Here is a 25,077-nt window from a genome sequence, read left to right on the forward strand (position 1 = left end):
CACAGTCCTCTCAGGTTATTTGCACTCTAAAAGTTGTTTGTGAATATTTTCTAATTCTACTTGATCCTATGAGACTAGGCTACTGTCTGCATTTGCCCTTCCAAAGAAAGTTTATGACTGCAAAATTAAAGCTATCTGGATCTGCAAATGTCACACGTAATATACAAAAAGTCAATGATTTCAACATTTGAAAAGTTAAACTAAGATCCACCACCACCAAGGCTCCCTGACCAACGATTTCCTGAATTAATTATCTAGGATACAGGATTTTTCTTTTTTCTTTTAATGCCTCTTTGGAATGTATTGCATGTCTTGTTTATACAATCCTACTTTTCCGGGAACTCACTGACAGAAAGCAGGCACTTAAGAAATGTTTTTCTATAAACTGACCTTTAAAACAGAACAATAAAGACTGAAAACAATCACAGTAAACCAGATGTAATGGTATTTATTGGTATGCATGCATGCTCCGTCGCATCCAACTCTGTGATCCCATGGACTGCAGCCTGCCAGGCTCCTCTGTCCATGGGATTCTCCAGTTAAGAATAATGGAGTGGGTTGTCATTTCCTTCTCCAGGGGATCTTCCTGACCTAGGAACTGAACCCGAACCTCCTGCCTTAGCAGGCGGATTCTTTACCATTGAGCCACCTGGGAAGCTCAAAAGGTATATATTGGTATACCTGCAAACTAAACTCTAAATATATACATTTATAAAATGAAACACCCAAACACAAAGAGAAGTTGGAACGGTTGGGCTTAGTTGTAGAACCTCATTAATTTTCATAGGTAATACTTAGCCAATGGGATGATCCTGAGAGGAGAACAGGATCCTGACTGCAGCATGAGGGGTCAGGGTAATTGAAGCCACAGGTCACCCAGAGCGGACCTTGAGTGTTCAATTTCCCTGATAGCCTCAGAGCCAAGTGGGCTCCTGGCTCTCAATAAATGTTCATGAAAAGAATTAGAGTAGTTTAAAAGAAACGAAAAAAAAAAAAAAAAACAGGATTTCCTGAGTGAGTGATGTAGAGAAGATATCCGTTAGCACCAGGCCAATTTTCAAACTAAGTCCAGGAAAGGGACACTCTGGTGGGACGACAGCGGGTAGGGGTGGGAGGGAGAGGGGAAGGAGAGCGTGTTCAGGTTTTGCCTCTTTTCATACCGTTGTCTTTACGCCCCTTCATTTCTCGTTTCCTCCTCAGTTCTTTTTCTTTTCTGCTTTCTTCTTTATTTCAATGTGCTTTGCTTCTTCTATTGTGTCTCATGGCTTCTCTCTATTGATGTTTTTTCCACCTCTAGTCACCGGCACTACTGACTCCCTCCCCTTTAAGTCACTATTAATTATGGTTTGGGCCAACGTCTTCAAGCAAAGTGGCAATGAATTGTTTTTAATGGGCACATTCTGCCACTTTCAACAGATTTCAATAGAGATATACGAAAACAGCAGGCAAGGCCTAAAGCCAATAGAATAAAGAAATAGAGCACGGGTTGTGCGAAAAAGTGCTGTTCTTCATGGTATGAAGGAGCAGTGAAGGGAGGGTGAAGAGGTCTCACTCCTCAGTCAGAACCGATTTTCAAAGGCAATCCTGCTTCCATTTGGCACCGTCCTACTTGAAAACTCCCACAGAAGGGACATTTGTAACTGATGCAATACTTCAGCAGTGGCGAAACCATAGTAATTCCACAATGCTTCTCTAGTTCAGTTCAGTCACTGAGTCGTGCCCGACTCTTTGCGACCCCATGGACTGCAGCACACCAGGCATCCCTGTCCATCACCAATTCCAAGAGCTTGCTCAAACTCACATCTGTTGGGTCAGTGATGCCATCCAACCATCTCATCCTCTGTTGTCCCCTTCTCCTCCTGCTTTCAATCTTTCCCAGCATCAGGGTCTTTTCCAGTGAGTCAGTTCTTCACATCAGGTGGCCAAAAGATTGTAGTTTCAGCTTCAACATCAGTTCTTCCAATGAATATTCAGGACTGATCTCCTTTAGGAGGGACTGGTTGAATCTCCTTGCAGTCCAAGGGACTCTCAAGAGTCTTCTCCAACACCACAGTTCAAAAGCATCAATTCTTTGGTGCTCAGCTTTCTTTATAGTTCAACTCTCACATCCGTACATGACTACTGGAAAAACCATAGCTTTGACCAGACGGACCTTTGTTGGCAAAGTAATGTCTCTGCTTTTTAATATGCTCTCTAGGTTTAATATAGTTTGATATGCTCTATGGTTTAAAGCATGGTTTAAAATACAGTTTAATATGGTTTAATATGCTTCTCTAAAACATAACCAAAATAAGGACAACACTGTCAATGAAATAATCTTTCATTAAACTGTGAAAATAGTTTTACCTTTAAAACAGTTTGCTGAATGGATTTAATAGTCTAGAGAAATACGATTATAATTCCCCATAAGAAAACGTTCAACATGTTCAACGTAAACTTTCTATTGAAACATAAGATACACACAAAAAAGAGTACCCGTCACAGGTATACCTGGCCTCCCTGGTGGCTCAAGTGGTAAAGAACCTGCCTGCAATGCAGAAGACCTGGGCTCAGTCCCTGGGTTGGGAAGATCCCCTGGAGAAGAGAATGGCAACCCACTCCAGTATTCTTGCCTAGAGAATTCCATGGAGACAGGAGCCTGGGGGCTACAATCCATGGGTTGCAAAAAGTTGGACACGACTGTGTGGCTATCATCATACATGACTGTGTATCATAGGTACACAGGTGGATGACTTTTCACCAATCATAAATCTAGTTCCTAAATTTAAAAAAAAGCTTTATCAGATTCCTAGAAACAACCTCTACCCACTTATACCATCACAACCCATGGGTAATCACTGTCCTAATGACAGATATGATAGTTTATTTTTGCCTGATTTTGTTCTTCATACAATATGTAATGTAATATTTCATTTGATATTTATTTTACTATTGATAATGCTTAATATTTTTAAATAATTTCATTTGAGTTAGGTTATTTTTCTTGGAAGTAACATGCATGGAATGGAAAACCTCTATGAATGAAAAATTCACACAAATATTTACCAATGATATAATTAACTTTGATAGATTTAAAACATGTCAAGCATTATGCAGCATAGTTAGGAAACTGTAGCAATGTGTAATTCAAGAAATGTAAGAAACTAAGGAAAAAAAGAAACATTTCTCTAATAAAAATATTAATTTATACATATATACACAAACTTAAGTGTTTAATAAGTTGCCTTACTATGGAATTAATATAAGTAATGTTTACTTGGGCTTCCCTGGTAGCATAGCTGTAAAGAAACTGCCTGCAGTACAGGAAACCCCAGTTCAATTCCTGGGTCAGGAAGATCCCCTGGAGAAGGAACAGGCTACCCACTCCAGTATTCTTGGGCTTCCCTGGTGGCTCAGCTGGTAAAGAACCTGCCTGCAATGCGGGAGACCTGGGTTCAATCCCTGGGTTGGGAAGATCCCCTGGAGAAGGGAACAGCTACCCACTCCAGTGTTCTGGCCTGGAGAATCCCCATAGACAGAGGAGCCTGGCGGGCTACAATCCATGGGGTCCAAAAAAGTCAAACACAACTGAGCACCTTTCACTCAGTTTACTTTACTTTATGTTTACTTTAAAATAATCTAAAATGGTTATTTTAAATAATTTAAATGTTCATTTTTCAAAAATCTGAAAGTATTTTACAAATAAATATAGAGTTCTATGTTATTTTCCAAAATTCCATTATATAATAAAAGGGTAGATGATACTTCAGTTTTATAACAGATCGTAAGGAAAACATTCTGGGAGATTTAGATGATCCAATTCGATGGTTCAACTACTTAAAAAAAAAAAAAAAAATTAATTCAATCCCAGGCTGTAGTAACAGGAGTGTAATACCCAAGAAGAATAATGATTGAATTCTCTGAAATCGCCACACTCTTTCTGGCATGTCACATGTTCTTGCTGTACCTTAAAAGAGACGTTTGTAAACTAGGTTGTCTGGCAGAGAGAGCTCAGTTTCTTCAGAAGGTGTGGTAAGGGTTTCCTGTAATGAGTGGCTGAAGAAACAGAACATTCAGGGCTACAGAACAGAGTTTGGGGGACATGATAGCTGCCTCCAGATATTTTAAGAATTGCCACATGAACAGCAGAATGGATTTAACTGAAACTTTTCTTTAGGGTAGAACTGGCAAAAAATAAGTAGCAAGGAAAAGATTTTGCTAAATATATGTAAAAAATTCTACCTAATGATTATAGTTGTCCAGCAGCAGAATTGGCTGAGTCAGAAGACTATTCCCCATTAGAGAAGAACTTAACCTTCAGGAAAATAATTTTGTCCAAATTTAAGAAAGTTCTGCCTAATGGTTTATAATTCTTAGCAATACGATTTGCTGACTCAAAAAGGCAGTGAGTTCCATAGTCTCCAAATGCCTGCAAAGGGAAGACCACATTTAGGGATGTTTCTACCTACACATGGCTGTCATTACAGAACCCTGTAGTCTCCCTGAATGTTAAACTTCAATGATTTTATATTGCATAATCACTGAATAAGTTTTTACATTATCTATTTTTCTTTCAAAAGGTTTATATTATGTAACTGAATTTTGCAGTATGGTTTTTCTTTTTTTTTGAAGGATAGTTGATATACAAACTTCTGTTTGTCTCAGGTGTACAACAAAGTGATTCAAATATATGTATATGGATTCATTTTCATATTCCTTTCCATTATAGATTATTATAAGATATTGAATATAGTCCCCTGTGCTATGTCCCTGTCCTTGTTGTTTATCCATTTTATATACAGTAGTGTGTACATGTTAATCCCATACTCCAAATTTATCCTCCTCCCCAAATTTTGCAATATGTTTTAAAACTTGGGCACAATATATTTGCTTAAATAACTACATGTATTGAAACTTTCTGCACTAGCAACTAGTGAATTGCCAAACCCTTTTATCAATCCCATACCCCTGTATCAATCAGGATGATCAAAGTAGCGATGTAGAAACCAAAGCCCCCAGTTTCAGTGGCTTTGGAGAACAAAGTTAATTGCTTGCCCTGACTCCGTGCCCACCACAAGCTCCTGGATCTAAGCCCCTGGACCCAAGCAAGTTGCAGAGCAGTCAGTCACTCCCTGCAGCATGGCTGTTACTAAGGCAGAGGAAAAAACAGTGGAGGTCACACAGGCTGTTAAAGCGTCCACTCTGTGGGCATATACATCACATCTGCTCAGATTTCATCAGTTAAAGGAGATTTAATAATTAGGAATTTTAACAGTGGGTGGGAGACCTCTCAATTACACTTCCTCTACTTTGCTCTTTTGCCTAATGTCAGGACTACTACCCAGTGAGAGAAAGCCCATCACAGATGCCTCCAGGAAACACGGCCTTGTTGCAATGGTTTCTCTGTATCCTTAAAAAACAGCACATTTCTGACACTAGTGTAAACTAGATCTGAAGTTGGGGTGAAAGATACTAGAACTTGAAATTGATCTTTGTTTTCTTTCAATGTACTAATGAGAGTTCTCAGTTATTGATTTGGTGTTATTTGGTGATTAGAAGTGATCTTTTTCCTGAGAAAACTGTGAGGCTCATGCACTAATTTCATACTAATACATATGAAAATGTATGAAAAATATTCATTTCACCAAATTCCATTTTTGTGGGGCTTCCCTGATAGCTCAGTGGAATGTGCCTGCAGGGTAGGAGACTCCGGTTCAATTCCTGGGTCAGGAAGATCCCCTGGAGAAGGGATAGGCTATCCACTGCAATATTCTTTGGCTTCCCTTGTGGCTCAGCTGGTACAGAATCCGCCTGCAATGCAGGAGACCTGGGTTCAATCCCTGGGTTGGGAAGATCCCCTGGAGAAGGGAAAGGCTACCCACTCCAGTATTCTGACCTGGAGAATTCCATGGACTGGATGGTACATGGGGTCACAAAGAGTCGGATACAACTGAGCGACTTTCACTTTCACTTTTGTGGGCAAAAGACAAGCTGATGTAACTGTGGGTAGCACTCGCCTATGACAACAGTGAAATATTTATCACACTGAGATATTCTGATCAGTGACCTTAGAAGGAAGTTGCCTGTTATAGGTCAACTTTTCATTCTTCTAAAGTCATTCTTGTATGCCTCCAGCATCTGCCTAGCCCCCTCCTTATTACTTCTGTCATATGTCCGTTTCACTCCCTCCTGCTTGCCTAGAAAAGGGGTCTCTCTTGTTTTAATAATTTAGCATTTTCAGTGGAACTTGCCTTCAGATCTGTCTTGACAGATTCTCTCAAAACCTCATGCCTTGATGAGCGGTAGTTCAGACAGTTCCTATATTAAACAAATCGGTGCCGAGTGTCTCCACGTGTCAGGATGGAGACCAGGTACAGAATTTCAGGGATGAGCAGGGGCCAGCCCCCGACCTCAGAGAAATGACAGTCCCGCAGGAAAGGCTGAAAACCAGATATCAGCTCACGATGGGGTATCTCATAAACAAAAGCGTATTTCTCACCTTCATGCTTTCCTTTCGCTCAGGTATTTAAACCCAAATGGAAAACCACTTAGAAATTATCCCTGAACGCTTGTCTCAGGACTAAGACTGACTAAGCCATCTGAGACTCTCAGTGGGGCTTGTTACAAATGCAGGGATCTTTCCTATAGATCCTTGGATCTTTACCAGGAAATTAGGGTCTGTAAGTCTGGAATGGGTCTCCGGGAATACAGCTTTCCAAAGATTTTGGGTAATGCTTGTATGCAACCAAGTTTTGGAAATTCTGAATCAAAACAAATAATGAGACTGCCTTTCCTCATATATATATACAAATATACACAAAGACAAAAAATATGCAATGAAAAACATTTTAATGACATTTCTAAGAGCATATTGATGTATGCCTACAAACCAGAATACCAAAGGCAATCTAGGTCTATTTTTTTCAAAACAGAAATTGTACGAGTATGTTGTGAGTATGGAGAAAAGCTTGTTTCTAAACATGAAATGGTACAAAACAGAGCATCACTCAGTTTATATTGTAATAATATGAATGACAGATTAGGAATATATAGTAAGAGAGCTAAACTACTGACTCCAACAACTTATTATCAAAGTAACATTAAATGGGTCAAGAATTTACATAAAATAATTTTTGAAAGACTGCAAAGTAGGTGGAATGAAATATATGAAATCAATTAATCAATACAAAACCAAAGGAAATGGGGAATGTTAAAAAGACAATTTACTTGCCTCAGGAAGGAAAACACCCTGAATAAAATGGACCAAAATGGAAAAAGAAGAAATCAAGAAGTAATCAAGTTTGAGAAAGAGGCATTTGGGAGAGCTAAAGATTGCAAGATGAAGTTAAGGAAGTGCAAACAAATCAATACGCATCAGCGATGGGTAAGGAAAGGGAGAGATGCGAGAGTATAAAGTTCGTGCTAACGCACTTTTCAAGCAGCAGAGGAACTGATATGAAAATTTATTGAGCAAAAAGACAGAATGTATACCTCATACATAACCACACAGCTAAGTGCCCTGGCTTATTCCCAGATCTGAGTATGGGAGCTCAACTAGCAAAGTGGGGTTTGGGAGAGGATAGTTTAAATTCTGTTGTATGTCCAGATACCAAGCCCTGGGAATAGAGCATCCATCCACAAAGAAAGGAGTTGCAAATATTCTATACAAATGAGCTGATGGTGCAGAACCAGAAGGCATCAGGCAAAGAAGAGATACAATAAAATCCAGCGACTCATAAATAAACTAGTAAGTGAGGGAAGCCTATATGGTACCAATAAATCTGGAAAGCCACAGAGTTAATACTTAGGTTGGAATCAGCTGAGCTATCTGATAGTTCATGAGGCTATTACATGAAAAAAAATGTGCACATTAATTCATCCACAATCAGAAACACAGTTGGATTCAAAAGAAAGAAATAATATTATGCGCTTTATAAAATTCAATGCAGCCAAAATAATTTAGGGTTTCTTGAGAAATCTGATTGCAATTTCTGGCCTACTTCTCGAAGTAGAACATAATCTTCCAGAAGATATCAAATGCTCTACAAGTCTAAAGACACAGATTAACACCGTGAGCAAGTTTGAGAATGAAGTCTAGCTTTGGACGGTTATGGACCGTTTGGGTCACCTCATTAGGGGATTGGTCACAGTCCATTGCGTGACATCTGACACAAGCTGTTGTGAAGCACAGGTCTGCTTCTTCTATTATTAATTTCTACCCGAGGGCAAATGCCAAGAGAACTTACTTTAGTTTCTGCCTCCTGCTGCCATTTCAACTGTCAGGAACAGCAGGAGTCAAAAATGAAAGCGCCGCCTTAAAGAAAGGCTGCGCCACGGTGTCATTTTGAAAACTGACAGCTTGTCCCGTCCCCAGTCTTAAGGAGAGGGACTGTCATTTGTGCCTCCTGTTGCCATTTTGACAAAGGAAGACATTCTCCCACCTCCAAAGGCAACAGTAATTTTAAAATGGCAAGTGGAAACAGGTTTGCAAGTTGCAAGGGGGAACTCCTTTCCCCCAAAGACTGTAAACTATTATGGGACACGGAATAGCTTAAGAGTCTATTTGTTCAAAAAAAGAAAAATGCAGAAATGGATTTTTCTGTCTGGGCTTTAATAAAGAGGGTAATTTTCAATGTGAGAGAGCCTGCAACAAGCCAAGATGATAAAGCAATGCCAAGATTAGTTAATTTTTTAAAAGATAAAGAGAAACTGTATTAGCTTTGTATTCTGTAGAAAAGGTCATTCAGTGACGGTAGCTCCGAAGGAGACAGGAGACTGGAAAGAACAGAGTGGACAGCTACTTCAAGCCTAATTGTTAAAATCCAGGAGAGGTTTCTGGCTCAGATGGTATGGAATCCTCCTGCAATGCAGGAGACATAGGTTCGATCCTTGGGTCAGGAAGACCCCGTGGAGGAGGGCATGGCAACCCACTCCAGTGTTCTTGCCTGGAGAATCCCTTGGACAGAGGAGCCTCGTGGGCTACAGTCCATGGAGTTGGAAAAGAGATGTGACTGAGTGCCTGTGACTAACTAGGAGAGTTTTTTAAAAAGAAAATTATTTTCAAACATCAAAATTCAATGTTAAGAAAGCAGAACAGTTGTGATAAAGAGGCAAGTTTTTGAAGGTTCAAGAGGGAGGGGACATACATATATCTAGCTAATTCATTGGAAAAGACCCTGATGCTGGGAAAGATTGAAGGCAGAACCTTGAGAGCTAAATGAACTCTCCTTTGCCAAGATGCTTTGAAGGCAGACTGCTAAATCTGAAATTATTTGTGGCCTTTCAAGTGAGACATATCAGAAACAGGTTCTTTTAAAAATCTACCATTTACTAGTAGAATAACCTTGAAAAAAATCTCTGAATATATTTATCGTAACATGAAGATGAGCCAGACCACAAAAAAATGGGAAAAATAAGATCTCGTTAGTATGTGACCCTTCATCACATGATGGTTACTTTACCTAACATGCCTTCACTTAAAATAGCTGATAGGAGAAAACATAATTAATTAGGCTTGAGGAAAGTGAATCTCTTCATATGGGACATTGCTATAAAAATTCCCTGGAAGTAGAGGTCGGGAAGATCCCCTGGAGGAGGGCATGGCAATCTACTCCAGTATCCTTGCCAGAGAAGCCTGGTGGGCTACAGTCCATGGGGTCGCAGAAGAGTCGGACTCGACTTTGTGATTCAGCAACAACAGAGGCTAATTAATGCTTATATTGGAAATCATTTCTGTACCGAGCGCTTGTAGGTGAATCAGGTATCACGTCTCTGTGTCTCTCCTTCACCGGCGTGCATGCCGTCGCTTCAGTCCTGTCTGACTCTTTGTGACCCCATGGGCTATAGCCCACCAGGCTCCTCTGTCCATGGGATTTCCCAGGCAAGAATACTGGAGCGGGTTGCCATGCCCCGCTCCAGGGGAATCTTCCCAACCCAGGGATCAAAACTGTGTCTCTTCTGACTCCTGCATCAGCAGGTGGGTTCTTTACCACTAGTGCCACCTGGGAAGACCTCCACTGGAGACTGAAGTAAATAAAACTGATGAAGATAAAACTCCCTCATGCCCACTCTGAGTCTCCAAGTTTGAGGCCATCCTCTATCAGGTATCAAGTGTTGGCTGTTGCCAGAGTAAGAAACGAATGAGGATTTCTGACCCACAAACTGCACATGGTCTTGGGCTTTTGAGAAATTACGTAGCTTTGGCTTTTCTACAGCTCTGGACCTCTGACTTTCTGATCCACCCTCTTTTCAACCCAGCCCCAAGTTTAAATCTCAACTCACCAGATCGTGCTCTCTGAGTCCCGGTTTCCAGGTCAACTGTTGCCCGTGGAGAAGCCTCCCAGCTGCACTGAATGCTCCTGTAGGATGACAATGTAACGCTGGGGATGAGTGTATTTGTATTCTGATTCCCAGAAGATTTAAATATCCATCACACAGCATGTGTGGTCGGCTTTACAATGAGGGCAGCTTGTTCAATCATGACCACACCATGTATTATGTGTCTCTCATGTGACAAGTTGCAATAAATTCTTTTTTCCACTTTTGCTGGCTGCTATACCCACCCTCTACTTTGGAGATTCTGGGGGAAAAAATATTTATTACATACTTTTTTATTCTGACTATAAATGTAGCAAATCACCCTGTTACTTCTTGCTATTTTTCTGTAACGAAAAATATACAGTATCACTTTCTATTCCTTTTCTAATCTTTGTATTTAGATGACCTATAATGTGATACAAATCAAGAGTTTTTCAGTGTTTCTAATCCCTCCACTCTCCTAAAATTATATTATTCATGATCACCAATGACATTTTAACAGTCCTTTTTATTCCTTATTCATTGCATTCCATGCCAGGCCATAAACGTTGAACAAATCTAAGAGGTAAAGAAAGCACCCAAGACTGGAGCAAACATAGCAAAATTTTAAGGAGCACCAAAGCCTCTGACTGTGTGGATCACAACAAACTGGACAATTCTGAAAGAGATGGGAATACCAGACCACCTGACCTGCCTCCCGAGAAACCTGTATGCAGGTAAGGAAGCAACAGTTACAACTGGACATGGAACAACAGACTGGTTACAAATCGGGAAAGGAGTCAAGGCTGTATATTGTCACCCTGCTTATTTAACTTATATGCAGAGTACATCATGCTAACTGCCAGGCTGGATGAAGCACAAGCTGGAATCAAGATTGCTGGGAGAAATATCAATAACCTCAGATATGCAGATGACACCACCCTTATAGCAGAAAGTTAAGAAGAACTCAAGAGTCTCTTGAAGAAAGTGAAAGAGGAGAGTGAAAAATTTGGCTTAAAACACAACATTCAGAAAACTAAGATCATGGCATCCGATCCCATCACTTCATGGCAAATAGATGGGAAAACCCTGGAAACAGTGAGAGACTTTATTTTGGCGGCTCCAAAATCACTGCAGATGGTGACTGCAGCCATGAAATTAAAAGATGCTTTCTCCTTGGAAGAAAAGCTATGACCAACCTAGGCAGCATATTAAAAAGCAGAGACATTACTTTGCTGACAAATGTCTGTCTAGACAAACCTATGGTTTTTCCAGTAGTCATATATGGATCTGAGAATTGGACTATAAATAAAGCTGAGCACCAAAGAATTGATGCTTTAGAACTGTGCTGTTGGAGAAGACTCTTGAGAGTCCCTTGAACTGCAAGGAGATCCAACCAGTCCATCCTAAAGGAGATCAGTCCTGGGTGTTCATTTGAAGGACTGATGTTGAAGCTGAAACTCCAATACTTTGGCCACTTGATGCAAAAAAATTGACTCCTTGGAAAAGACCCTGATGCTGGGAAAGATTGAAGGCAGGAGGAGAAGGGGTCAACAGAGGATGAAATGGTTAGATGGCATCACAGAATCGATGGACATGAGTTTGAGTAAGCTCCGGGAGCTGGTGAAGGACAGGGAAGCCTGGCGTGCAAAGTCAGACACGACTGAGCAACTGAACTGAACTGAGAGGCTGGATGATGTCAGTTTCAAAGACAGTCCATTCTGAGGGTCAGGCAAACCTACCTGCCTATCAAAAACCATTGGAAGACTTGGCTCCCTGGTTTAGAAACTGCACTGGCTGAGACTTGCTTCTTTGGAAACAGACTAAGTCCCATTCCAGGAGGATTTTCATGCAGAAGGTGCTGCTGCTGCTGCTGCTGCTGCTGCTGCGTCGCTTCAGTCATGTCCGACTCTGTGCGACCCCATAGACGGCAGTCCACCAGGCTCCCCTGTCCCTGGGATTCTCCAAGCAAGAACACTGGAGTGGGTTGCCATTTCCTTCTCCAATGCATGAAAGTGAAAAGTGAAAGTGAAATGTCTCAGTCGTGTCCGACTCTTAGCGACCCCATGGACTGCAGCCTACCAGGCTCCTCCATCCATGGGATTCTCCAGGCAAGAGTACTGGAATGGGGTGCCATTGCCTTCTCGATGCAGAAGGTGAATGGACACCAACTAGAGACTAGAGACACAGAGAACAAGGACCCCTGCCTTGCCCTGTCTCCTGAGTGTGAGAGCAAGTGTGCTTTTGTGGTCAAGTATGGGATATTTGAGTTTTGCTGTGTGAGGTTTCTTTGAAATTGTGCATTTCCACTCAGGAGACAAACAGTTCCATAGGATGCCCAGCACCAAGGTATGTAAATGACTTATGGAAAAATTCTTGACCTTTGTTCTGTCTTATAACATATATAGCTCAAGGCAATACTAGAGCATTGTAATAAAGTGGACTTTTGATGACAAAAAAAAAATTGTAGGTAGGTCACATGTTTAAGTGTCACATTGGCACCAAAGCAAAAGACCACATTTGATTTAGAAAATAATGGCAGTTGAGTCAGAAAAACAGTAGATGGTTGAGTGGATACAAAGTTAAGAATGGGATTGTGAAACAGAGCATCGCTCCCAAGTCCTCACCTTCCTTTTGTCTGTGGAAAAACTACCCAAAGAATAAATTTAATCAGAGAAGTGAGAAAATGCAGAAATAAAGGAAAACAGTCAAAGGAGACCAAATAATAATAACAGTATAGTCATTAAGCATAGTCAAGACCTTTAGTTCCTTCTCACGGGCTATAGCTAATATTTTGAGCCAAGTCTTTCGAGTTGTCTTATAGACACTGAAAGCACACCAGGTGGAGAATTAACTACATGATGAGCAGTTTGTAGCCATCACATGCTAAGCCGCTTCAGTCGTGGCCAACTCTTTGTGACCTTATGCTGCCTCGATTCTGAGAACTGGCCTCAAAGAAATGAGAACAAACTGACCCTGGACCTGAAGACTATTGTACTGAGAGTTTCTCAGTCGTGTCCAACTCTCTGTGACCCCATGGAATAGTCCATGGAATTCTCCAGGCCAGAGTACTGCAATGGGTAGCCTTTCCCTTCTCTAGGGGATCTTCCCAACCCAGAGATCGAACCCAGGTCTCTTGCATTGCGGGCGGATTCTTTACCAGCTGAGCTACAGGGGAAACCCAAGGAACTGAAGACTAGCTGTACCTAAAACAATCAGGAGGATGCTGATTAGACCACCGATGACCGAGTTCAAGATGACTGTCAGAGCTGACTGTGCTGTTTCTGCACGGAGCCCCCTCCCTCTGTCTATAAAAGTTCTTGCCTGCTCGTTGTCAGCCCGGGAAGTCGGCCTTTGACCAGGAGTCAGCTCAGCCCACCCCCTCTTTTCTGAGCCTACTGGCAGGGGCAGGGGTGAGGAGCTAACTAGCATGGAGAGTTAGAGGCTGGGAAATAATGGCCATCCCATCCTGACACCAGCATGGAGGCTGCTAAAGAACTTGACCATCAATTCTATTTTAAAATCTTTCCTTTCTTTTTTTCTAAGACATTCTAGTTTTCCTCTAACCTCTTTCAGTCTCTACTTTCCTTGAAAACTTTCTTCCTCCTCTGAACACTAAATTTACATCATGACTGGGTTCTCTCCATAGATACAGCATTTGTGCTAAGACGCTTCAGTCATGTCTGACTCTTTGCAATCCTTTGAACTAAATACGCTGAACAACACATTGCTACAAGATTGGGGGGCTTCCCAGGTCACTCAGTGGCAAAGAATCCGCCTGTCAAGCAGAAACATGGGTTTGATCCCTGGTTCAGGAAGATTCCCCTGGGAAAAGAAATGGCAACTCGCTCCAGTATTCTTGCCTGGAAAATTCCATAAACAGAGGAGCCTGGAGGGCTACAGTCCAATGGGGTTGCAAAGAGTTGGACACGACTGAGTGACTAAACAGCAGCAACAGCTAAAAGATTGCCTCAGCAACTCAGGCACCGTAATTTTTCCTGCAGCTGTCCTTACCTGCCTTAAATTGTCCCTTTCCAGTTGAATCAAAGTGTCAAGTGTTCGTGGTCTATCTCTTTTGACAATATTTGTCTCTTCCCAGAAAGGCTGCATAAGGCTGAGGAAATGGAATAGACTTTGGCCCTTTAGATGCATTACCTTTAATCAAAAACTACATCATCCGATGTCCAGCCAATGACCAGGTCACAGGACAGACAAACTCCTGGGAATGCAAAGCATGAGTGATTCTCAACCTACGTGCTATGCTTTGGGCTCACAAGGAATAGTCCAGTCCCCAAACACCTTCCCCATTCTCTCTGTTAATCTCCCTCATGCTTAATTCCATTGCCTGAAATACAGAAAGTAGAAACTTATTCATGGTAGTCAGGACCTGGAGACATAAAGAGGCTATTATAATTGAGTATCCTAGAGAGGAGAAGAGAGGGAGAATGCTACTCATGAGCAAGTAATCCTAGCAGGAAAACTTTCTAGTGCTCCCCCACGAGTAACAGGAAGGAGACATCTTGTGTCCACTGAGCAGAGATGAACTAGTAAAGGATGTACCTTCTGTTTCAGGAGCCTCCATGAAAACTGAGCAAGGCAGAGGAATAGGCTTCACCAGAACCCTCCTATGAGAAAAGCATAGAGTAAGAAGGGGCTTCCCTGGTGGCTCCGTGGAAAAGAGCCTGCCTGCAATGCAAAAGATGTGGGTTCAGTCCCTGCGTTGGGAAGATACCCCAGAGAAGGAAATGGCTATCCACTCCAGCATTCTTCCCTAGAGAATTCCATGGACAGAAGAGCCTGACGGGCTATAGTCCATGGGAATCGCAAAGAGCCAGACGCTGCTTGGAGACTAAACAACAGCAATGACATTTAGTAAGAAAGACATTGATCACTGCATTAGAGTTTTCCTCCATTTTACTAGATTTTAGTTTTACTACATTTACTAGATCCATGAATGATGATAAACTCCTTTGAGTCTCAATTTTCTCAAAAGATGACAATCATAATGACAATGTGATGAGATTATGAATATAAAATGAGGTGATATATCATAAGAGGTTAGTACCATGCCCAGTAGAAGCTAAATAGAGGTTAATTCCTCCAACTATTTCTGAAATGGGTTCATAGAAATATTTTGCCAGAGGTTATTGGGGGGATTGAATGAACTAGTAGACACAAAAAAGAGCTTTTCAAAAATGTAAAGTACCCTACTGATATTAATTACTATGACTACTAACGTGAGAATTATGTCTAATCAATTGACAAGGATCTGTGTCTCCAGACTGAGCAATGAAGAAGCTGTAGTTGGTGTCAGGTCCGGGTGGCTGCAGAGTGAAGTAGAAAAATCCCCATCCTAGGAATCCAGAAACCCGGGTTCGACTTATGTCTGGCACCTGCTACCACTTTGAGGAGGTTACCCATCCCCAAGCCTTGGTTTTCCTCTTATAAAATGATTATAATACCTACTCAGCGGTTCTTATGAAATTTAAACAAATTTGGGGGCTTCTCAGGTGGCTCAGAATCTGCTCCCAATGCAGGAGATGTGGGTTCAATCCCTTGGTCGGGAAGATCCCCTGGAGAAGGAAACGGCAACCACTCCAGTAATACCTACTCAGCCATCCTTAGGAGATTTAAACAAATCCAGGGAGGTGGAAGAAGTGGAGAAGGAGAAGAGAAGAGGGCTGCAGAGGATGAGATGATTGATGGCATCACCGACTCAATAGACATGAACCTGGGCAAACTCCAGGAGATGATGAAGAACAGGGAAGACTGGCGTGCTGCAGTCCATGGGGTCACAAAGAGTCAGACACGACCGAGAGACTGAACAACAGCAACAACAATAAGGAGATGACATTCCTTCTCAGATTGCAGGTCAGAGCAGGAGCTGGAGCTGAACTAGATTATCCAAAGCCCACAGATTGCTAGAATTCTCTGAGTCTCCGTTGGTCAGCCCTGCTGGATCAATGTCTCGGGGCCCCTGTGGAGCTATGGGATCCTGAGCTTCTCAAATGTCTCAGCCAGGTCCCTTTAGGAGCAGAAGAGACTGATCTGCCTGCCCATAGGAATCAAGTGGAAGAGTAGAAAGCGCCCCTCTAAGCACAAAATTTCTTTGAGGTCTTTAAACTGATTATTGTATTGGGTCAGCCAAAAGTTCATTTAGGTTTTCCGTAACATCTTACGGATTTTTGCTTTGTTTTAAGCAGCCCTCCAGAAATTTCTGGGAAAAAAAAATTGATATCCTTGAGTATCCCTCTTGCCTTTATGATGCTTCTCATCTCAAGTGTCCTGACAGTTAACTCAGAATGTCAGTGGCAGGAGCTACTTACACAATAATTAATGTTATTCATAATAATTCAGATGTCAGTGTCTTTGGTTTTCTTCACATCTGCCCGGCACACAGCCCTCCGTTAATGCAAAGTCTCTCCCCACTTCCGGGGTCTTGGAGGACATCTTGTGTTAGCGCCTGAGACCCACCCTGACAGTTTCTGCTCTGACTCCCTTTGCTGACGTCCTGGGAGCCGCACTAGGCTGGAGAACTTCTGGATCGCAGGGCGGGTCGAGGGGCGGCAGGCTTACTGGGAAAGAGGCTAGGGGATTTGCCTTGAGGTTAAAATTAGAAGCAGACACACTGTTTCTATGTTGTTCACATGTTACACATCAAAAGCAAGGGCCAAGCCCAAAGATGCCTGCAGGCACATTTTACCTTATGCTCTAAAAGTGTCAATTTCCTTCATCATTTTGCAGGTGCCTTGAGAGCTGATAGGGACATGAGGGAGGGGACTGGGGAGCTCCCTGCCCTGTTCCCAGTCAACAGTGATCTGCCAGGAAATGTAGGAGCTGAGTTGGAAGTCACATGAGTTAGGGTGCACCATATAAAAAAGGTTTATAAAAGTTAGTGAAGAAATGAGGAAAGCAATCACTGGAGTTGACAAATCTAGTGACATTGCTGAAGGGGAGAAATTGAGGGGTGCGGTGAGCATCTACCAGGAGATAAAAGGTCGTTGAGAATTAAGCTAACTTCCGAGGCCATACGAGCAACTATAAAAGTCCAAGCAATATTCTGATTTCAACGGAAGACAATGAAAAGAATTGATGGGTCCGTTCAGCAACATGATTAATCTTTTCACCTTTTTGTAGAGTAATATGCCAGCTTTCTCAAATGTGAGCTTTCCTTTGGAGTTGAGGAGGCTGAGATACTGAGGTGAAAATCAAATTGTATGTACTTCAACACCACTGCCAAATGCATTGCTTTCTCATCATGAAAATTTTAAACTATGGCTTCAGCTGTAGTAGAGTACACCTGTCTTGGATGTATTTATTCATATTATAGGGATTATGGTAGAACACCATAATAATTTATTCTAAAGCTGTACATGCTAAGTTGCTTCAGTTGTGTCTGACTCTTTGCAACCTATGGAGTGTAGCCTGCCAGGCTCCTCTGTCCATGGGATTCTCCAGTATTCAGTGGGTTGCCATGCCCTCCTCCAGGGATCGAACCTGCGTCTCTTATGTCTCCTGCATTGGTAGGCGGGTTCTCTACCACTAGCATCCCCTGGACTAATCAAAACCATTTACACAGAAACTGATGTGGTAACAGTTCCAAACATTCAGAAACGTTAAAGAAATGAAATGTAACAGGTGCTCAGTGTCATTCAGCAGACTATGACATTTACATGAATAAAGAGAACGATCATATCCACAAAAAATTAAGTAGGCAACAGGTGATGAACCCAGTTGAAATGTAGCCAGATTCATACAGTCCATCCCAGGAACCTTCTGGCAGCATCTTTTCAGTGCCAACACGGAGGAATTTTTTTTTAATTAAATCTCAAAGAGGCAATTCAATAGCAAAGCTGCTACTCAATGAATATCTAGGAGAACTAATTTCAACTTTTATTAGCTTGCAATAGAACACAAGGGCTTCCCTGGTGGCTCAGACAGTAAAGAACCTGCCTGCAATGCAGGAGACCAGGGTTCAATCCTTGGGTCTGGAAGATACCCTGGAAAAGCACACGTTAACCCACCCCAGTATTCTTGCCTGGGAAATCCCATGGACAGAGGAGACTGGAGGGCTACAGTCCAATGGGGCCGCAAAGAGTCAGACACAACTGAGCAGTAAAACACACACACACACACACATAATACAAGACTTGTAGTTTGGTGAAGCAGCTACAATGTTGATTCTAAGAAAGCATCTCAACTCAAAACTGTACTTGGCATTTTGAGGACAATGGTCCCTTGACACAAGTGGGCAAGGAGGGCGTCGTTCACTTGCATGTGGCAGGCTCCAGAGCAAACATCAGCACGAGGTCACAGATGTGCAACATCCTGGAAATAAGAACATGCAGCCTCCTTCACTGCTACAACTGCTGATCGTTAAATAAGCTGTCATCACTGTCATAATATATACACACATTTAAAAACATCAAATCCTGGGCATCTGATGAAAAGGTATTAGTAAACACTATTTTTTTCAGTCACAAGTTAATATTTATTTTTAAAATTACGATGAACTCCTTTTTCTGTGTTTCAGCAGGTTTTGTCCTTGAGTAAGTCCATGGCACATTCACACCAGAATTCATAAAATACAAACACTCTTAGAATAAAGTTGTATTTTTCTCGCCGATAACAAAAAACAAAGCCACGTTTTGCTTGAACTGTGGCTATTACCAGGTACCTCAAGGTAAGAGGTGTTTCCCGCCCCCCCTCAAACACCAAAAGGGGAAGAAAGTAAGTTGATACACAGTTCAGTTGCTGTCTTTCCTGTGTGAAGGCTCAGGGAAACAAAGAGAACAATGTCATTGTTTTATGATTTTAACTCTGCTGGGAAGCTGCTCTGGTAAGTTTCTACTGCAGGGGATGTATTTGATGAAAATCTTAAAAGCGATCAGGTGGTATAAACTGTTGACTTTTATCCTTCCCTATCATGAGTCCCCTATTCTTTGAAGGATCTTTACCTGGGAAGCTTTCAACTTCCATTGTCATGCGAACCCTCTTGGATCCAGAGATAAAAACAAAATTAACTTTTCAAGGACACGGTGGTCTGGAAAAAGGAAAGTTGTTTGAGAACTAAACATAAATTCAAAAACTGAATTGGTTCCTCCACTGAATTTAAGTTTCATGAACAACCTATTTTCTCCCTTGCATCTGTAGAGACTGTGGGTAAAACTCTACCCACAAAATTCTGACAATCAGTTTCTGCATCATTTCTTTCTTGGATGACGCCTCTATTCATTTTTACTTTGGTTAACGTGCCACTGAATGAATTCTGAAAGCCAGTTACAGGAGCCACGAATTTTCAAGAAATGTCTTCATGGTAACTGTTTTATGCTGTGCCAATACAGTAGTATAACTACTGTTTTCATCTTGGTGAATATAAACTTCCTCTAGAAAGAGTGGATTTCCTCTTTTCAAAAACTTTTAAGTCTAGTACCACTCAACATTCCCATGTAGTGTAAAATCAACTGAAAATTATTCTCTTCAATCAACAGTTTGAGCTTCTTAGAAACAGGTAAAAACTGAACACCACCAGCCTCTCCATGCACCTATAATCACACAAACACACACACACGTATAATTCTTTGCATGTCAATTACAGATGAGGCTCAGCAAAAGTAGATTGCTCTACTGTAAAAGCAGATACTATTCACATGTGAAGAACATTGATAATAATATAAAACTTTAATACTAATTTAGAGCAAAAAGTAAGCCAAGACCTCAGGCTCTTTCATATACTTATTCAACTTACAAAATGCCTACTCTGTGAAATGCTGTCTAATTACAGTAACCTAGTAACCTGTTTCCATTTCATTTCCTTCTGTCCCTTGAACCCGACTGCTGCATTTTTTTTAACAAGTCTTAACCCTTTAACCTGCTAATGAGATGCCTTAATGGACTGTTAATTGAGTGATAGCCATTCTTTATCCCTATAATCGCTTCAGTGTGAGCAGAGATGGAAATGAAAATCATTCACGCCAGAGCCTTAATTCGTATTATTACATCATTTTATATCAGTCTTGATTGATCAGAGTGTTTTGTGGGCAGTCAGGCCTGAGTCCAGTCCCCAGGTGCTGCTTGTCTTTTCACAGGCATTTTTGAAGAAGACATCAAATATTTTTGAGCCACAGTAAATTATGTCACAAGCCCCATCAGATTATACAAGCCAAAAGATTTCAGCAGGAGGATAACTTTTCTGAAGAGGTTAAAGAGCCCCCATCTCTTATCCAGCCAAGTTTAGGAGAAGATAGAGCCGGGACCCAGGTTTCTGTGTTCCCAGCCCAGTGTGTCTCCTGTCTTCACTCTGACTCTAACGTTTCCACTTAGAACATTTACTGTACCAAATATTTACATACATACTTAAAAAAAAAAAAGGATGAGGGTAGAGATTAGCAGATTTTAAATAAAAAGAAATTTTTCATTATCTAATTAGTTATCTGCTCATCTGTGATCATATTTACCAGTTTCAATTTCTTATCAAATTCTACATTCAAATACATTCAGTTGCCACATGGATGTTTTATTTTCCTTTTCCTTTCACTCATTCTTTCTTTTTCCTTTTATTCCCTTGCCTCTCTGGGTGTGAGATTGTGGACTTTTTTCTACCTTAGCAATTTTCGCCATCAACAGTAAATCAGATGATGTGAATCACTGGTAGGCGTACAGACAAAGGCTTTGTGGGACATGATTATACAAAGTTTAGTCTCCTTTGTCTTTCATATTCAAGTTTCCACCGCAGAGAGTGATATCTCTGTGAATCAGCAGATCTGAAAAAGCCAGGAGAGCATCCACAGTATGCACTAGGTAGATATACTGCTCTTTTGTCCTTCACACTATGAGTTTCAGATTTAGTTGACATAATTTAGCATCACCAACCTCCCTGTTATCCCTATTAAAACCTAAAAGATATATGTATCACCTCCTTCCACTTCCTCATCTCCCAGAATTAACTGATGGTAAAATCCTTCGAATTTTTCGCAAGGAATAATTTTCAAGTTATTCCATCTTTTCCATGTGGTCCTACTATTCCTGCCCGTCTTGTCTCTCACCTAGATGATGGCAATACAATTTAACTGGTCTTTTTTGGCCCCGAAGCCCCACCTCCATACTACTGCTAAGATGAATTCTCTAAATTTGAAATCTGCTGAAAAGCCTTCAATGGCGCTGAAAAATATGTCCTAACTCCTTACTACATACATGATCCTTTGGGATGGTACCTTTTCAATGTCTGCCTTTCTGGTATTTCCATACTGTAGCCCCATGTGAACTTTATAACGGTTTTTAAAACTTTTCTCCAACTGAATTCTGGCATCACGTCCTCTAGGAAGCCTTCCTTTCCTCCAGGAAGCCTTCACTGCTTCCCAGTTTGGAGCTAAGTAACCTGTCTTCTGAATGCTAAGGGACCTCGAACCATGACTCTTATTAACATACAACCAACCACTATATTGGAATTATCTATTTATATGTCTGTTTCTCCTAGAAATTTGCAAGTTCTTCTCACAGAGTGAAAAAGTCTCCTTAAACATGGGTATCACTTAAGAAGTGTCTAATCAGTTAATTAATGAGGTGTCCTGGAAAAAAAAAAAACTGACCCACAATGAAGATGTATGTTTGTGAGGAAAGCTTATCTTCAGACAGAAAAATAGCAAGAAAGATTTCACAGTGGCAGCGGCACGCTATGTGAGCATCACAAGTATGTGAAATCCAATAAGCAGAGTTTCCTGAAAGGACTTGTCAGGAAACAATGTCAAAAACAGAAGTGAGAGACTCGTCAAGAAACAGGATTTAGTCCAGCTTCATAAAAATGGAACGCATGGTTGGTGTAAAATAACGAGTAAAGATTATAACAAAAAGAGAAGGGACTTTTACTGGCAAACTAGGAATACTGACCTACGTTCAATGAAAAAAAAAAAAGAGCTATTATTGATTCAACATACACTTTGTTTCATAGACACACACACATGTATGCTGTATATATACAACCACTTTAAATGCATTCACAATTAACCCATGAGCATGTACTATATCTCCTTTACAAATAGGGAAACCAAGGTAGGTGGAGGTGAGCAGCTTATCCGAGATCACACAGCTGGTCAGTCTAAAACCGGGATTCGATACTAGACACTCTGGCTGGGAAACACACACTCTTGAAAATTGTGAGGGTTTTAAATCAGAGAAAGAGAAACCAAATCTCAGGATTGGTTTAGCTCATCAAGCACCTGCTGAAGTTCTAATTGTCGACTTGATCAGTTGGTTGAAATCTGGATTCAGTCATGGCCCAGGAGGGTGAACTTAAGAGGCCAGCACTTTTTTTTCTGAGTAATGTAAAAAGAATAACAAGAATAGGGAGAATAAATATTAATAATTCTGCTAGATTTTTTAATGAGTGGCCACTTAGCCATCTATTAACTCTGCCCTCTAAGAGTCCCTTTATCAAACACCAAGAAATACATTAGTGAGATGAAGTGTTACCTCTATTCTTGAAAAGTGCTATTATCTGTGGATAAGAGTAAGCCGGCGTGAGCAGAAAAATTCTCACCATTTCTACACGTGTTCTACTGTCTCCTCTCCTTCAAAGAATCTTATGAGAAGTACAATGTCAGATGGGCTTCCCAGGTAGCGCTAGTGGTAAAGAGCCTGCCTGCCAATGTAGGAGACCTAAGAGACACAGATTGGATCCCTGTGTTGGGAAGATCCCCTGGAGGAGGGCATGGCAACCCACTCCAGTATTCTTGCCCGGAGAATCCCATGGACAGAAAAGCCTGGCAGGCGACAGTTCATAGCGTCACAAAGAGTTGGACAGGACTGAAGTGACTTAGCATGCACGTATGCACTCTGCCAGGTGAAGGGGAAGAAAACTTTTGACCTTGGTTTCCTAAAGCAATGCATTACAACTATGCAGACTGATGTAGCATTTCAGGACCACCAGGGGAGCCGTGATGGACAGTAGGAAAGATTCATCCTTCCAGGGGCACCAATTTTGGTGTGGTTGGGAAACTGTCCTTCAGGATGTGATATATGCCTCATTTCATCATCTGATATTTGATGTCAGGTGCCACAGACAAAATACACAGGCCTGGAACTGAAGAGGAAAGTAGCATCTCTCACTGGTATACCTAGTATCCCTCTCAGAATATTTTTGCCTCCCATCCCTGAAACTTTGGTATCTTGATTTTTAGAGGTTTTAGTACCATAGCATAGACTGATAACTTTCCCACCACCAATGATCTCCTTTTGCATGTTAATAAGAGAACACCCTGAATATTTGTTCAGCGAATATCTTCCTAGTTAAACAAGCTCCAGCTTTCTACTGCTTCTATATAGAGTTTTGTGCCATAGTTCTAGCTCATGGGAGGCAAGCAAAAGGATGCATGCAACTTCAAGGTCAAATCCTTTAATGAGGAAAATGCTAGAACTTCCCTTTCTTTGTTCCCACACGTGTGTGGGCTAGAATCCACATGTGTGATGCAGATGAGCCAGTGTTCACTATGCAGATGAGACCCTGAGGTAATTACAGAGCAACAAGACAGAACAAGACTGATAATCTTATTACGCAAAGGTACTTCTGTGCCTAAAATCACTGGCCAACTCATTTGAAAGGGAAATAATCATCTTGTTTGAGCCACTCTGTTTGGGGCTTTCTTCATTACAGCAGGTTAGCCTGCATGGTACCTTAAACGGTACCCAAGGGACGGATGCTCTCAGTGGAGAAAATGAATATGGTCCCTCTGCACTAGCAGGTGGGGTCTGGTCACTTGAGGGTCCACACATCACTAGACTCACCAAGAAAAAAGCAGGAGTTTCTGCATTTACTACGGTGATTCACACAGGTAAAGGGGAAATAGAGTAATCGCTCTATTGGGAAGATAAAAAGCAAATCTCTAGAAAACTGGGGCTCCTCTGGGTTGCCTCCCAAATTCTACTATGACCAGGAAGGGCTGAGTTACCCACAGAGAATAAACCCTGATTCATTTACGTGTCAGGTGGAGTCAACAAACGGGTGTCCTCCTGGACAACTCCCTGATTTGGGCAGATGTGACTTGGTTTTGAAGCCGGAAGGAAGTGGCAGCTTCCTGGCCGTGGCCAAGGCCACCAGCTTTCTCTGATAGCCACTTTGATGGTGAAAGCTTAACTCAAAACTTCAGTTTTCTTGATGCCATAAGAACTGAGGATTTATTTCCCCTTTTAAACAGCCCATTTGGTGGAGTACTCAAGTATAGACAAGCAAGTGGCTTCATAATAGTACTGTGACTTTCCATTACCATCTCCTCTTTTGGACAATTTACTTGAATAAGTAATCAAGATGATAAAGACATTTTTAATGAAAAAAATTCTCTAAAACAAAAGCATAGGGTGTAGAATTCAGGAGAGAGATTTGTTCAGTCACTAAGTCACATCTGACACTTTACCCCACGGGCTGTATCATGCCAGACTCCTCTGTCCTCTACTGTCTCCCAGGGTTTGCTCAAATTCATGTCCATTGCGTCAGTGATGCCATCCAACCATCTCATCCCCCATTACCCTCTTCTCCTCTTACCTTCAACCGGAAATGATTAAAGTTAGGAGAGTGGCGAGAAGACCCAAGAGAAGGCATCAGAAATAGAAAAGATGGCTCAGGGTGGAATTTTTGGAATAACAGAAGGAGGAAAATTAATAGTCACAGATAAAGCAGTCAGCGATAGAAAGAAGACTATCAAATTCTGTTTCAGGAAAGGTAGGGTAACAGTTTTCTGCAAAAGGGATAAGGGGCATTGATTTCAATGTCAGGGGCTTATCAAGAAGGATGGCAACTGGAAAAGAACCATT

General features: G+C 41.4%; 1 protein-coding gene across 1 annotated transcript in view; it reads right to left on the minus strand.

Moving 5' to 3' along the window:
- LOC145518944 (uncharacterized) overlaps positions 1-25,077 on the minus strand; it is a 142,773-nt gene that overhangs the window by 103,962 nt on the left and 13,734 nt on the right. Inside the window, exon 4 of the mRNA XM_081524215.1 lies at positions 10,261-10,337. Coding sequence (XP_081380341.1) covers positions 10,261-10,337 — 77 coding nt within the window. The remainder of the gene's footprint in view (positions 1-10,260; positions 10,338-25,077) is intronic.

This window comes from Giraffa tippelskirchi, chromosome 8 (assembly GCF_054371585.1).
Source record: "Giraffa tippelskirchi isolate mGirTip1 chromosome 8, T2T-mGirTip1v1.2.pri, whole genome shotgun sequence".
Taxonomy (NCBI): Eukaryota; Metazoa; Chordata; class Mammalia; order Artiodactyla; family Giraffidae; genus Giraffa; species Giraffa tippelskirchi.